The following is a 14,971-nucleotide window of genomic DNA, read 5'->3' on the forward strand; positions in this document are numbered from 1 at the left end:
AAGGAGTTTCCAAGCTTAAGTATAATGCTCTGATACAGCCACTAGTGGTACAAAATTTTGACTTTGCTTCATCCAGTATCTTGTAAACAATAAGTGTTCTGATGAGGTTTGGGATCTTTAAATTACACTCTTGGTATAGTTGCCATCTGTGGGGCAAATGTGTGTGGAGCGAGGAGGGTCAGGCTGTGTCGGGGGGTAGTGTCCGGCTTGCCGCAGGGTTCCTGCACTGCAGGTTTGTGAGCCCGGGCTGGCAGCTGGGTGCTGAGTTACCGCCTGGCCAAGCGCCTCCCAACAGCAGCTGCCCTGCTGCATGTTGAGAAGGGGCAGCGTGAGGATGGCTGACAACCACTTACAGAGGGAGGGGTATTTTAGATCCAGTTTTCCATTTTAACTTGATCTGGTCTTCAGTTGTAACTTCATCTGTCATAGCTTGAATGTGGCATATTTAGCTCTGACTTCTGGGTCCCTTTGGAGAACTCGTGTATTTTGTTTGTGAAGTAGGGTGATAAGTAGAATAGAAATACTGGGTACTGATGGCAGAGGCATTTTGTGAAATACGAAAACTACAAAAGGTTTCTTTTGACTTTAGGTATGTATAGCATTAGAGTGGTATACAGCTTACCTACACAAGACTGTCAGTGTGACATGAGATGGTTCTTTAATGGCTTTACAGTTGTCCTTGTACAGTAGCAACTTGAAATAACACAAAAATCCATAGGGCTTGAGGTTTACTTTTTCATTTTGAATTGGTCATTAAACTATTCTTCAGGCATTCTGTGAAGTCTGTAAACTTTTGGACTTAAATTTAACCTGTCTGGACAGCTGATGTTCTTTGTAATGCAGGTTGAATAAGAGTTAGTGTTTTTATTACGTACCCATTTTCAATATGTCTGTTTGATTCTTGGATCTCGTAGGAATCCGTCAACTGCATTCTACCAAGCGTTCCATTTCAACAAGTTACGTGAGTCAAAGACCTTCTGGGATAGGTATGAATGCTTAAGTATGGAATGCATACGTGCTGAGGTACGCATGAACAGCTTCGCTCTATGCAAGTTTCTTGGCATTTTCGTTTGCACAGAACTGCTGCTTATGTTTAGAGCTTCATATGGGGCTTCTGCAGCCTGAAGGTCAAAAAGCAGTCATGGAATTGAAGTATCTGTACTGAAACTGAAAACTAAGTCTAAAATAATGACATGACTTTTTTTTCTTCCTCCTTCCATTATGTGTGTATCATGCATAATGTGTGAGCTGAAAGAGTTTAATGCTAGTCAGCTACCAGCTGACCTTCACTAATATATTGACAGCTTCCTTTTCCAATCAAACTTTTCGGCATTTGGCTATTGAGCCCTGTATCAGAAAACAAGTTGTGAAAATGTCATATTTAAGCACAGTTTTGGCAAAGTTAAAATCTTTTGGTCTCAAAAACAGGAAAGGAAGCTTTCTGGCTTGCTTTCGTTCTGCTTAAGTAAAGCTAGATGTGGAATAAATGTGAACTGTGGCAAGATACAAGGACAAAGTAAATCTGCAAAAGTTAGCATTGAACTCATGGCAAGAAACTGCAGTGAAGTGCAACACAGTCATATCTGTTATGGATATGACTTGTCAGAGATGCATTACTAATTCATCAGTAGCTGCAAACGGTTTCTTTCCTGCACTTTAATGATTTTGATGGAGGTTTTTTTGTCAACATGAAGTCCTAGTGATTATGTTACTTCATGCCTTGTGATGCTCTGGCTTGTCACAATACTTCTGCTTAACAAGCTCTGTAGAATATAAATTTTGTTTAGCTATTGAAGTATTGATAACTATTTCATCATTGTAGTGGCTGTATTTGACTTGAGAGGCTTTTCAACTTTCAGAGCTTAACTGAATCCTTTAAAGTTTGCTTGGCAACAATTTGTATATTGTACAACACTGGTTAAAAGTAGTGCTAATGCATCCTGCTCTTTTTTTATTGCTGAAGTGCTAGCATTAGGCAAAGTTTCAAAAGCACATCTTCCTTTCCTAGCAGGAACTTGGACAAATTTGCATTTTTGCTTTTAGCTCTGGATGATGCTGCTTTCCTGTATTTATGGGACAGAGTTGGTCTTTAGGTTTCAAGGACTTCATTATTTAACTGAAAGAAACTCCAGGGCTTTGAATACAAATTTGGTACAGAGACCAAAAGCTCACTTCAAGGTCTAGCCTTCATCTGTTTCTCTATTTTCATGTCTCAATTTGAAATAATTCTTCAGACGAGGAATCTGATTCAAAAAAAACCCACCTTAAAATCAAATAATTAGTGATTAAGAATGAGGTATCACAAATCTGAAGTTTACATACAACGTCCAAATCAAGTATTGGAAGCGTGGGATATAGAAAAACCTTAAATAAGATAGTCTGGCATCTTTGCTGTTGAATACTTTGTGGTAAAAACAAGTATTTGTAAAAACACAGAACTAAATTCATCAGGATTGATACAAAAATTTTAAACTTCTAATCTGTTCAAATTCCAAAGTCTTTGGCAGGGTTTAGCAGGTTTTGCATTTGCACCCCAGTTATTAGATTTTCTTAAGATCATGTTACATAGATTTGCTTTACTAGATGAGTGAAACCAAAAGCTTTCTACAATAAACTTCCAATGGAAAATAGAGGGAACTTCAAGGGCATAGCCAGTAACTTTTTGTGATCTCCAGTTTGTGAAAGAGAAATCTCTCCTGTGAAAACCATAAGCTTTTCGAATTTCCTCAGAAACCCCTTCTTTATCCCTATCCCAAAATGTAGAGGTTAAAACATTGCTGCAGCATCTGAAGCCTGCTGGCAGTCAACTCTCTAATTACATTTTGCAGCTCCTTCAGAAGTAGTCTGTGAACCTCAGGGGCTTGAGTCAGGAGATTTTAGTATAAACATAATAGAAAATCTTCCAGTGTCATTTCAGTGTGCTTTTTTCCTAACAAATATGGATTATTCTCCTATGAGCAGCCATCTCTTGGGACCATTTGAAGTCAGCGAAGCTAACCACATGCTATTGCAATAGACACTAAAAGATTGCTAAATTGCTCCAGTAAAATAAAGACTTGTTTTTTTTTCACTAACACACCATGGCAGGGAAGAGTGCTGGTAACAGTCAAACCATTAAATGTTAGTGAAATACTAGTTGTTACTGGCACATTTGCAGGAAGCCTGCAAGTGTTTTTCTACATAGTGTTCACAGAGGTGTTGCCATGGGCACAAGCCTCATGGGTCTGTCTTTTCAACTGGCGTGGTTACGGAGAATATGAAGGGGAATAACAGCTTCCTGGCATGTTCACATGAGTCTGGGTGTCTGCTCTTCTGGGTCTGGATTGCCTTTGTGTGGTAATAGTGCCGTAGGAGCTTCAGATGGGTTTGCCTAAAACAGCCATTGTTGGTAGGCTTGAATTTAAAGCAGTAGGATTTACGTTTCCGTTGCGTTTTTGTGTGAATCATTAAGCCTTCACAATGTAAATTAACTCATAAAACGTGGATTTTTCTCTCCACATTAGCACCCGAGTAAATGTATTCTAAGTGTTGCTGGTAAACATCTTTCTTAGGGAAATGTGATGAATGAGACAGCATCTCTTCATGTGGTGGATTTTGCCAAATTTCCATTTCCCTATTTGGTGGCTTTCTATTAAATGAGATGTGACTTTCTCCTGTCCACAGGAAGAACAAATTACACATCTCACTTTTTAATTGTAACCTTATCTGGAGGTTCTTTTAGGGGTGAAACTCTTTTGATTTGAAATTAGAAGTCTAAAACTCCATGTGAAATGTAAAAAGAATCTTAGGAGGAGGCCAACATTTCATGTAACGCGCTGATCCAGTCAGTGCTGTGCTTAAGGTGTTCCTTCTTGATGCTTCGTTCTCGTGGGAGTGGTGCGACTGTCCTGGTGTGTAGGGAAGAGTGTTTAGTTCATTAGTGTAACTCAGTCTTACCAAAATCATGAAGGAGCCACATTTTTCTTCGATGTCAAAAATACCCCAAGCCTAAAACAATTCAATTCAATGTGTTGGTTTTCCCCAGAAGTATTCTGTCTCTTACAGAGCTCATGCGTTGCTTCTAAGATCAATTATGATGTTGTGTTGAATAACCAATCTTCAGAATTTCATGTAAAACTGAAGAAAACTTAACTGTCATGTGGAAGCAAGTATGTCTCTGGCGGAGGAGCTGACTAAGGTGAAGCTTAAGTAGACTTGCATGGAAGGCCAGGCACCTGCTGGTAATCCTGAGGCTGAGAATTCACTGCCTCAGACTTTCTCACATTCTCACACAGCTTTGACAAACGGTGATGAAAATCTGAAAGACTTGCACAGATACTCTTTCAAGGCTGGATAATTGATTCTATTGGGAAGCTATCATTATAAAATCTCATAATTGGATAGAGACTAATTAAACATGCCTTGACTGTTTCCAGACTATACAAGGTTTCTCTGTATGGACTAAATAGCTCAACTAGTGGTAAGATGTGAAGAGCAGCTGGTTAAACTCATACATGAGTAACCCAGTGAGAGGAAAGGATAAATTAACACAATGTTTTAGTTTGTGGCTCACTTGTGAGCAACACAGATGTGGGAACGCCTCAAGGTACCAGGCTGTTCCTTCCAGAAAGTTTGGTTTAAAGCAGCCACAATGAAAGGGCTGGAAGAGCTAGGGGAGATGCTTGGTTCAGGGATGTCTGCCTGAGACTGCAGCATGTAACATCTTTTCCACTTTTGCCTAAAGCAGAGTAGATCTAGTGCTGTAAAGGCAGAGTTGTCTTACAGAGGCCATTGGGCAAAACTCTGCTGTCATGGTGACCCTTTCCTTGTCTGTTCTGCAGGCAAGCTTCTCCACTCTTGAAGGATTAGCAATGTTGAGCCATAGGTTTATGTATCTAAAAGCATGAGGGGAATAGTACAGTAACTCTGAATGTGAAAATTTAAAAGAAATATCAAGAGCAAGAAAACTTGTGTTTTGGCAGTCTTCTGGGGGGCAACTTTCTGTGAAGAAATCCCTCAGCAAAGTAGTATGCAGATACTGAGTAGTACAGCTGAATTCAGGTTTTTTAGTCAGTAATAAAAAAATATTCTGAGGCTTCAAAATCGGTTTACGTCATTCAGTCAGCAGGATTTGCAGTCTTATTTCAATGTGGAACGCTATTACCTAGTCTAGTGCTTGACAGTGCCAAAGTAGGGCTGTTTATAACCCTCATTCTGAGTGCATCCAACGTTGGCATAACATTCACTACTGAGGACTGTGGAATCTCTAAAGATGAACCACTGTGTTCTTTTTTTAAGCATACAGAGTGAATTAAGCTGCGAATGCCTTTATTTTGATGTCTGATTCCTAGTCCTTCCACCTGGATTTCAGAGTGAATTTTGAAGTTGAGATTGTGTCTCTCGAAAGGAAGGTAGTTGTATCTAAAGCCATTAATGGTGAAAACACCAGGCTGAGTATGGTGATGCTAGTTGAATCCACCATTGAAATAGGTCTTGGTGCCTACAAATGTGAGGTGATGTTGATGGTTAAATGTTCCTCTGACCGTTAACATTAAGACATTAACCTTTTTTGCTGTCTTCTGATCCACTTGTCCTCTTTTTTTCCATTAATCGCTTTCCCATTCTGTGAACAGCGTTGTTCAAGTTTTGGAATAGTCTGTAGTAAGTAAGCTTTCTTGAACTGCGAAATTACGCTTTACAAAGAGCACTTGTTTGGTCATTATGTATTTTCAGTGAAGCTGTACACTGGTACAGGTTGTGCTAACAGGGCTACCGAGCACTTTTAAACAATATTATAGGTTGTTGATGATACTGAATCATCTTTCCAATAATATTTTACTATACTCCTGGGATACCATGTCTCCATAGGAAATGTTTTTGCAGCATTGAAGTCAGAATTATCTTGAGGGTTTTAAGAACATGCTGCATTGTGGAAAGTGTGATTGCTGTATATTGTACAACCTATAATGAAATCAGACTTACACTTAGACTTACCAGTTTTCTTCACATTTTCTTAATATGTATGAACATGATTGTCCAAGACACTTCTGTCACTTTGCAAGACATTTGAAACAAAATTATAGTGCTGTTCTTGAGTTGTAGACAGAGGAGAAATATGCTTAAAGTACAGCATAAAGAATTTCAGGGTGCAAGCTGTAGGTTTTTGATGCAACACTTTGTTCCAAGCACTGCACACCTGATTGTGAGTGAGCTATAGCTAAGCAGCGTTACTAGCAAAGTCTAGTTTTTCCCTCAGTCTTTCAAAGTAAAACGTGAAAAGATTATGTTTAAACCACTAGGATTTTTTTAAAACAATCAAAAATTTCTCAGACTCAATAAGGCTTTGTCTATCAGGTGTGTGAGGTAGAAAAATTATGTTTTTAGCATCCATCTCTGGAAATGGCCAACTGTACTTGGTAATCTTTGTCATTTTTGCTGACTATAAATCTTGCCTTGTGCTTGATGAGCTTCAGACTGATGTTGGCTGACCAGTATAACCTTTGTGGTCAGAGCCTTCACCTACCTGGCTGTGACTTGGAGGCCCAAGTCAAACTGAATTGTTCTCTTAAATTACAGTGTGCATGCGTGGGAGCTGGTTGGCTGCAGACGCTCGGTTTGAGGGGACGACAGGCAGTTTGCAGTTAACAGAAAAATAATGTGCCTAATGCATCCCTTGAACTGCCCTGTGTTACTTGCTGTGGATTTGTGTTTGTGTCTTACAGCTTTGACAGTCCTATCAGACTTCAGTAGTTCCTGAAGCAATTGACCTTGTCTAAAAGCATGGTATTACTAGTTGGTCTATTTTTTCATGAGAGCTACATAGTGTCTTCCTATTTCCAACTGGGGGATTCGCTAGTTGAGACACTGGCTGTGCAATGGATGGTGCACTCTGCAGAATGTATCAAACTTTTTCCAGCTTAATGGATGCTTATGAGATCCAAAAAGACTTATTTAACAGATTTTTTTTTTCCTGGCCTTTTCATAAGGATTGGATTGTATGTATAAATTTAATTCTACAGCCATGGGATAAAATATTTTAATGCAAACTGAGACTTGATATCAACAGCCAAGGATTTGTGAGAAATAGAAAATCTTCAGATTTGGCAGCATATTTGGACTGTACCAAAAACAGGTGGTAGTGGAGCTGTTTACTGAGAGGAGCACTGTAAAGTGAATAAAGAGGAGAATCATATGGGAATTGTGCTAGCATAAAACGTAGTTCTCATATGCTTTTAGAAAGCAAAATGAGATATTGGCATCGGGATAAAGCTGCATCTGACTAACTGGAGGCTGCTCTGCCAGCGCGGACCTTCTCCTGGGGTGGGCGGGGGTCTGCGTGGTGCCGGGCTCTGCTGGCGGGAGGCAGCAGGATGGACACCGGGATCTGTGCAGAGAGCAGCTCGGGAATCTGGGCTGGGTACTTCGGTTATAGCCCAAGGTGCTCTGGGGTAAGGGCAACACGACTGTTAAAACGAATAGTGTAGTGTATCACTGCTCGGGGCTTTCAGCACTGTTAGTGTCACTTCAGGTGTAAAATAGGGGTGCCGGAGCAGTAGTTTCTCTGCTGCATTCCAGTTGTGCTTGTGGGGAGGGACAGCTCTTACACCCCACTGTGAGCGCTGCCCTCGGGTGAAAGGCAGGGGAGGATTTGGAGCACGAGGCACAGCGCGGGCCAGGCGCTGCTGCAGCGTGCCGTACCGGTACGGTGCTCGGTGATGAAGGGGAAGGCTCCCGGTCCCCACCTCAAGAGGCTTTTTCATGGGACCGATCAAATGCCTTAACTTGGAGTGGTGCGGTGGACTTTATTTTTTACGTAGTCACATTGCAAAATAGCTAAACCAGGAATAGAACAAAGTCCCAATCTCAAATTTAACGACAAAAGTCCCTATGAAAGGTGTGTAATTACATTGTAAAGATGCAGCAGCAGATCCCACTACGAAGTGTGGTGTTTGCTTTAGTTTTTCTCCTCTCTATCTCTTCAGAGCTGCCTCACCTGACACCTGTAGTGGTGTTCATGAAAGGCTGTGTCAGGGACATGAAGCAGTCTGGGGGATTTCAGTGACTCTTGAACACAGATGTTTTTGACAGTTTCAAATAGATCTGAAACACATTAATCCAAAATGGGAAGGAATACTTAACCTTGTAATGAATTATAAATGCTTTTTATTCTGAGAAGGTTTACCACAAATATGGCTTGAAAGAGGCTTGGAAGACACTGGAACAATTTCCTTTTGAAATGTGTGTTTAGCACTTTTGTTTTAGAGTACAAGCTTTGTTCCATTTAGAAATGGATGTTATTCCTGCAGTCTGAAAAGCTGATTCCCTCTACTTGTAAATGCTTGCTGCTAGGTACTGACAGTTCTTGTGAGACCTGTTGAAACGGGATTTCTCTAAATAGTGTCATACTCTCTCAGTAGTTGATCTTTGTTTGACATATGTAACTAATACTGCTGAGCATATTGCCAATACTCAAAAAACCTTAAGTGTTTTTTTCTTAACACTTGGTTTCAGTGAATGTTTCATACTTTCCGAGAGGTGAGTTTCCCAGCATGACTGCAAACCTTGCGTTTTTCCCCTACGTTAGCTTTTTTTAGACGTAGCTGCACACTGCTGATAGCAGGGTCCATCTCTGGGGGAGCGTTATCAGTAGTTATCACTGGTGGGCCTGGTGAATATTCCCAGTAAAGAGCGACCGTCCTGTGCCAGACCTGGAGCTGTGGAGTGAAATCAGATTGCCGAGACCTAGGACAGGGCTGGCGTGGGGAGCAGGGGACGGGCAGAGCCTGCCTGCATCCAGCACTCGGTTCCTCCATGGGAGCTGGCGGTGCGGGCTGCCCTGTCTGAGCACCCGGGGAGAGAGCCCCAGCTCCTCTGCAAACGGGGCGATGGGACGGGGACGCCCCCAGCCCAATTCTGACTCCAGAAAGTTAGAAGCAAGCGACTGGCTTGTGTTCCTCTATTGTGACTTGAAAACAGACCAAAAATATTAAGACCTGGGATTAAAGCTGTAGTTAATGTCTTGTCTCAGACGGTAAATCCACATTCTGATAGCGATGACTGAGATGTCTGTTGGACTGGTCTGCACTGGTTTGTCTCTGGAACAAGAGTGACCGTCGCTGTGACCAGCCAGCTGCAGCACCTCGCTTAGGTGTTAAACGTGATCCAGTGAGAACTCGCTGAAACCGAGGAAGCGCAGTCCTGGAGTTCAGGGCTTTGGTCGTGTCTCACCCTTGTGTTGGCTGCTGCCACTCCGCTGTGAATACGCTGCTGATCCAGGAGCTTTTTAAATGGAAAGTAGTCTTCAAATAAAGCCAGAGCACAAATATTACTTTTTTTTTTTTTTCTTTAATGCTTTATAAAAGCAGTTTAGCAGAAATAAAACCAGGGGTAAGGACCGCATGAATATCACATGAATCCCTGTTTTCCACAGTGAAAAAAGCTGAAAAAATGAGACAAGGAATCAATGCAGTTACTGTTTATTCTAATGCATTTTTCCAGTTAAGGGTGTCATAAGCATAGTCTGAGGAATTACAAACTGAAGGAGCCGTGTCTTTTAAGATCTCTAACTGTAGGGGGCAATACAGTGGAGGGAACAAAACTCCCATGATTGTGTGCTGAACTCTTGAATCTGAAGCTTTAGCCTCTGACTGCAAGCATGTTCTAGGAGTCCTGCGGGTGCCAGGGGGTGCATGGTTTTAATCAAATGATACAGTAATGCTCACAAAGTTTTCTCCTTATGTTTACAGTTCTTCTGGTACAAGTGTTGTTGCCATTGACAACAAAATAGAACAGGCAATGGTAAGTAAAAAAATAAGTTGATATTTCCACTAGGATTAGTGGTTCGTTACTGAGCATAAGTTTTCAGCTGCGTTGTGTCTCTGTGAGTCTGTAACATCCCTTCAGCTGGGTCAGACTGAGACTGTCACTTGAAAAAAGGGTTTTCTGTACAACTGTGGGATGACCACAACCCAGGACTGCCTTTCCTGTTGGCTCAGAAGTGTTCTTAAAGGAATCTTCCTGCAGATTTCTGTGAACAAGCTGATTGAATTTAAAGACGTGCTGAAAATAAATAGCACATTTAAATCTTTCTTTAGCAAAGCTGATTACTAGTTTTTCTTAATTGGCACTTATGCTGTGCCATCCTTGACATTTTGTTCAGCTTCAGTTGCATCTGTTTGATTTTTGCTTCTGCTGATTTAGAGTCTTTCTTATTTCTGGGTTCTCGTACACCTCAGCGCTTGGGATTGTGTAACGCAGATTCTTGCCTCTGTGTCAAAACTTCAGAGCTGATACTGTCATCCTGGGTATCTGGGATGTAATTCTAGTCCTTGTCTTCAGCGTAACCGGGTGACTAGAACTTAATGCTGGAAACAAAGCTTTGATCTAAGGGCTGCTTCACAGCGAAGCAAAGAGCTAGGCTATTTGCTCTTGAAGGCTGATCTAATCATACATTTTTAGTGATGAGTGCTTTAGTTTACCAGGATTACTTCTTGCTTTAGTGAAAACAGTAAAACAGTAAATCCTGGGGCTGGTGTGGTATGAAACTGTTCTTTCACTTTGTGCTGTTAACTTGTTGTCCACAGGATCTAGTGAAAAGCCATCTGATGTATGCAGTAAGAGAAGAAGTGGAAGTCCTGAAGGAACAAATAAAAGAATTAGTTGAAAGAAACTCTTTACTTGAACGAGAAAACGCACTGTTAAAATCTCTTTCAAACAATGATCAGTTATCCCAACTCTCAACCCAACAGGCCAATCCTAGTAGCACTTCACAAGCGCAAGCAGTGATAGCACAGCCTCCGCAGCCAACGCAACCTCCACAGCAGCCGAATGTCTCCTCAGCGTAAAGCTTCCCTGCCTCCTCTGACAATAAAAACCTGAGAGCAGTCTGTCCTTGTGTGCCACTGATGTTCTTTCCACTTTATATGAGCGAGTAGCCATGCTTCTGTTGTGTGTTTGGCCTTTTCAGTATTAGACAATCATTCTCCAGGCGCTGTCCCCACTGGTGCGTCAGGAAGCGTGGCCGGTGTCCGGGAGCCATCGGGGCACCGGGAAGGCGTGGAAGGAGCGCAGAGAGCCTGTGTGCTTGGTGTGCAGGCGGGGAGGTCTGTCACAGCTTTGGTGGCTCCCCAAGGTTTCCATTTCCCGTGGATTTCTTTGAGCCTTGCTATGTGATAAGAAGCAACAATTCATCTTGAGAGCCACTGTTCTTTCAATATAAGTAACATTTGCCTACATTAGTTTCATTTGTTTTATTTATTACAGGGCTGCTATTTTCATAATGTACATGAACAATGTCACAGAACTTTTTAAATTTTTTTTTAAATAAATGTATGTATCAGTAAAATGATAGATGGGATTGCGTTTAATAGATAAAATGTTTAGGCAATAATTGAACAAAAGAATCCTGGCATATTTCTAACACTAATGGCAATTTACCTTTGGTATTTATTTACGGTAGTAAAGATCCAGCTTGAATGTAAATTTTGTATAGAGTGTAAGTATGAAGACCATAGTGCATCTGTACAGGTAGTCACCAGTTATTGTGATATAATAAATAATTGATGGGCTATTTTGATGAAGAAAACTTCGCTCATTTCTGTTTCTACTTTCTAATAGAGAGAAATTGCCATGATTCCTCTGCTTTTTGACATTTCGTATAATTTTTTTTTTGGGTGGGAATAAAAAGCTGTGAAATTGTTCAATCTACTTTGTAACCAAAGAAGCAAAGCTGTGTAATTGAGTTTTTTTATTTTATAATGCACATTCTTTATGTATTTTTATTTAGTGTTTTCTCATTCACAACTTTCTTTGCTGTCTAGCATGATCTGCATGACCTATAATCTTTGAACCACTTTCGTACCTCATGTTTTTATCCAGCACTCTTATTGTAATATGTAAGTCTGTGAACAATGTCAAATAAAAAAGAAAGAACAGCTGGTGTTGGTGGAGCTGAGCTAGTGTGCTAGGCACTAGTTGTTTAAAAAAAATAAATAAATGAAGTGAGCCATCTTTTGTTCATTTAAAATGGTGTTTTGAATTTCGTATGCAGAAAACGTTTTGTTACATTGCAGATTTTAATGTATTTAATAAATGCAACATGCAGATTAAGTGCAGTGTATACTGAGTATTTAAATTAAAAATGTACATTTCATAAATACAGTTTCAAGAGAGACCATCATTTGTGTAAACACGGTGTGTCAAATTGATGTGTATATATATTTTAACACATTTTCTGAAATTAAACTGCAGTTTTGTTGAATTTTTTTTGGCTGTAGATGTTGTTACACTGTAACTAAGTTCAGTAGCACTTTTTTTCTTAACAAAATGGAGAAAAGTAACTTCGGTGAGCCAGTAATAGAATAATGCCAAAGCTGTGCCTGCTTCTTGTGCAACAGACTACTTTCTTTTGTTTTAGGAAGAGCGTAATTCTGATGCTGTCAGGGACCCCAGTGTTTTTTGTTTTGCACTGATATATATAAATTAACACCTGGCTGTGTGCTGGGGTGCTGAAACAGTGTGGGATCTCGGGTGTGTTAAAACCAGGAGTTCACGCTTCTGAGAAACGCCTGCAAGAGGGAGCGGCGTGGCGTGGCCTCACGGGCGGGCACAGCTCTGCCGCCATCCCCGGGTGCTGCTGCCCCTTTTGTCAGGTTGTCTGAAGGTGTTTGCTTCCAAATCTTATCCTGCATTTGTCTAACTCTGGTCAGCTTTGTGTTAGGTAAAACAGCACAAAAGAAGCAATCCCGGAGACTGCAAATTTTGGTGTCTTCAGATCTCAAGGGAGCATCCTTGTCTGGTGTTCCAGGGACTCACAGTGTCGCACCTTCCTGGTAAGTGTCACTTCACAGCAGTCTGTGTGTGTGTGTGTGTGTGTGTGTATTAAAAAGTACTCACTGAAGTTGCATATTAAAATCTGCTGTGTCAGATTGGTGCTCTTGGCCTGCTATAAGCACATGTCTATATTGCTCTAAATCCTTTAGTGAAACGAGCTTTGCTTGAAAATTAGAAAACAAAACATTTCAGTAGCTGAGTGAAGTGCCCCTCCAGTGTGCTCACTAGCTCCCACCGTCTGTACCGTAAGGGTGGAGCTGGGAAAGTGAGTCAGAAGGGCAAATTGGGGGGTTTCTGGGACAGAAGTTATTCAAAGCTTTTATGGGGGGAACACTGCCACAGACCCGCTTGCACACTGGGGTTCTGAGAGGGGTCTTCTCCAAAAAAAAAAAAAAAAAAAAAAAAAAAAAAAAAAAGCATTTATTAAATCTGCTGAAAACAGAAGGAAACTAAGATTGAACTGATCCTGTTAGAAATGGTTTGTTTACTTTGCTCCACTCCTGTTGGGTCTGGCTTTTGGTTTGAATTTTCTCCTAGCAGCAAGTTGTATTCAGGTGTAAATGCCAGCTCGGCTTGCTGCGTGAGGACACTGTAAAATGGCAGGAAAGGGTCTTTGAATTGCTGCTGTCTTTTCCCCAGAGGGAGCCTGAGGCTGCTGCCTGGGGAGAGGGAGTAGCACTTCAACGTGTGAAGATCATCTTGATGTTATTAAATGTTTGCTTTTGGAGAGGGGGAAGAAAATCTTGTTGACAAATGATTGCGCTACTGTCGGGCTGCGCCGGCCGCTGCGCTGCTTTGCGCACGCGGTGCCCGTCAGCTCCCCGCTGCTGCAGGGCCTTCTTTGTTGTCCTCACGTGTGACCGCTCGCGGCGCGTGGGGCTGGACGCAGAGACCCGCGCTCCCCACGCTTGGGCCGCGGCGGCGCGGGCAGCCCTGCCGCTGCTCCCCTGGGGAGGTGACCGCGCCGAAGGAGCCTCCCCAGATGCGATGCTGTCCTCTGGGGAGCAGTGCTGTTGTGTATTCCTGTAATGTGCGTCTTTGAAATCATTCCACGGCGTCAGTGTAACGAGTAGAGGCGTAGTTGAGCTCCCGGGCTGGCTGTGCTTTGCGGCGGGGCCGACCCTGCGCTGAGAGCACGCGTGGGGAGGGAGGGAGGCCGCGGCCCTTGTGTCTGCGGCAGAAGGCACGCTGGAGCAGGAAGGTCTCAGAGATGGTGCTTGGCTTTGTGGTGGCTCTGAACCAGCCCCTGCACCTCAGAGAGGATGTGACAGAACATGCGGGGAGAGGCTACAAAAACCGTGGAGGAAATGCTTGATGAGAGCTGAGGAGGCTGTGACCCGAAGGGGGGAAAGCTGACACAAGCAGCTCAGGCTAGAGAAGGCGAGGGGTGAGAACTGTCCTCACCAGTCGTTCCTGTTTCTGCATGGAGCAGGAGGAGCTGGTGTGGAGGCAGGTGGGATGTTCTGGAGGGGGTTAGGCAAATTCTTGGGCTGCAGGTTGATGAGATGTACCCTCTCAGCACCCCTACACCGTGCTTCTGGATGTGAGGAGCGGGCGGGAAATGAACTGTAAAGGGTGGCTAAACTTGCCTGTCCTCCTTTGTAGCATCTCCTACTGCTCAAGACAAAGCACTGGGCTAGTTGGGACCTGTCTTTTCCGAAAGTGAGCTTTGCTCTTCAACAACAAATTCACAGCATTTTGTGGTCTGAGGTGAGATTTGAGTCAAGCAACAGTCTAGCAGATCAGCCCCCTCGAATTTTCGTTTGAGCAAGTTCCATTACGTGTCTGTTAACATCCCCCAGAAAGGCAGGTCGCTGAGGCGTGGGAGGTGCCAGTTCCGAGTCCCAGGGGCCAGTACAGCCCTCTTGCCCTGGGATTCCCCCCCCCCATGAGCACGCAAGTGCCATGTCACATGCTGCTTTTTGTGATGAACGAGTGTTTTCTCTTTGTGGACAGTCGGTGTTCTCGTTAAAGGACCGAGGGTCTCCCCTTCCCTTTCTGAGGAGCGCTGGAGGTTCCCTGTCCTTCCACGCACGCAGGCCGGCTCTTCCTTCCCCAGGTACCGGCTGCGCGGGGTGCCGCCACGTCTGTCTCCTCTTGTTCCCCCGTCGGGGCCAGACCCTCCCCGCGCGGGCACCGCCGGCCCCGGCCCCGGGAGCCC

The 14,971-nt window shown here is 42.9% G+C and overlaps 1 protein-coding gene across 3 annotated transcripts in view; it reads left to right on the plus strand.

Moving 5' to 3' along the window:
- Positions 1–12,238, plus strand: part of TSC22D2 (TSC22 domain family member 2) — a 29,125-nt gene extending 16,887 nt beyond the window's left edge. Inside the window, exons 2-4 of one of the 3 annotated variants that reach the window (XM_026854907.1) lie at positions 915–986; positions 9,726–9,777; positions 10,563–12,238. In XM_026854907.1, the coding sequence (XP_026710708.1) occupies positions 915–986; positions 9,726–9,777; positions 10,563–10,823 (385 nt within the window). In that variant the 3' untranslated portion in view covers positions 10,824–12,238. Of the gene's footprint in view, positions 1–914; positions 1,024–9,725; positions 9,778–10,562 lie in introns of all 3 variants that reach the window. The other 2 variants (XM_026854911.1, XM_026854909.1) reach the window with 2 other exon arrangements.
- Positions 12,239–14,971: the final 2,733 nt, after the last annotated feature.

The sequence above is a fragment of the Athene cunicularia genome (genome assembly GCF_003259725.1).
Source record: "Athene cunicularia isolate RWA chromosome 9 unlocalized genomic scaffold, athCun1 chr9_part1, whole genome shotgun sequence".
Classification (NCBI taxonomy): domain Eukaryota; kingdom Metazoa; phylum Chordata; class Aves; order Strigiformes; family Strigidae; genus Athene; species Athene cunicularia.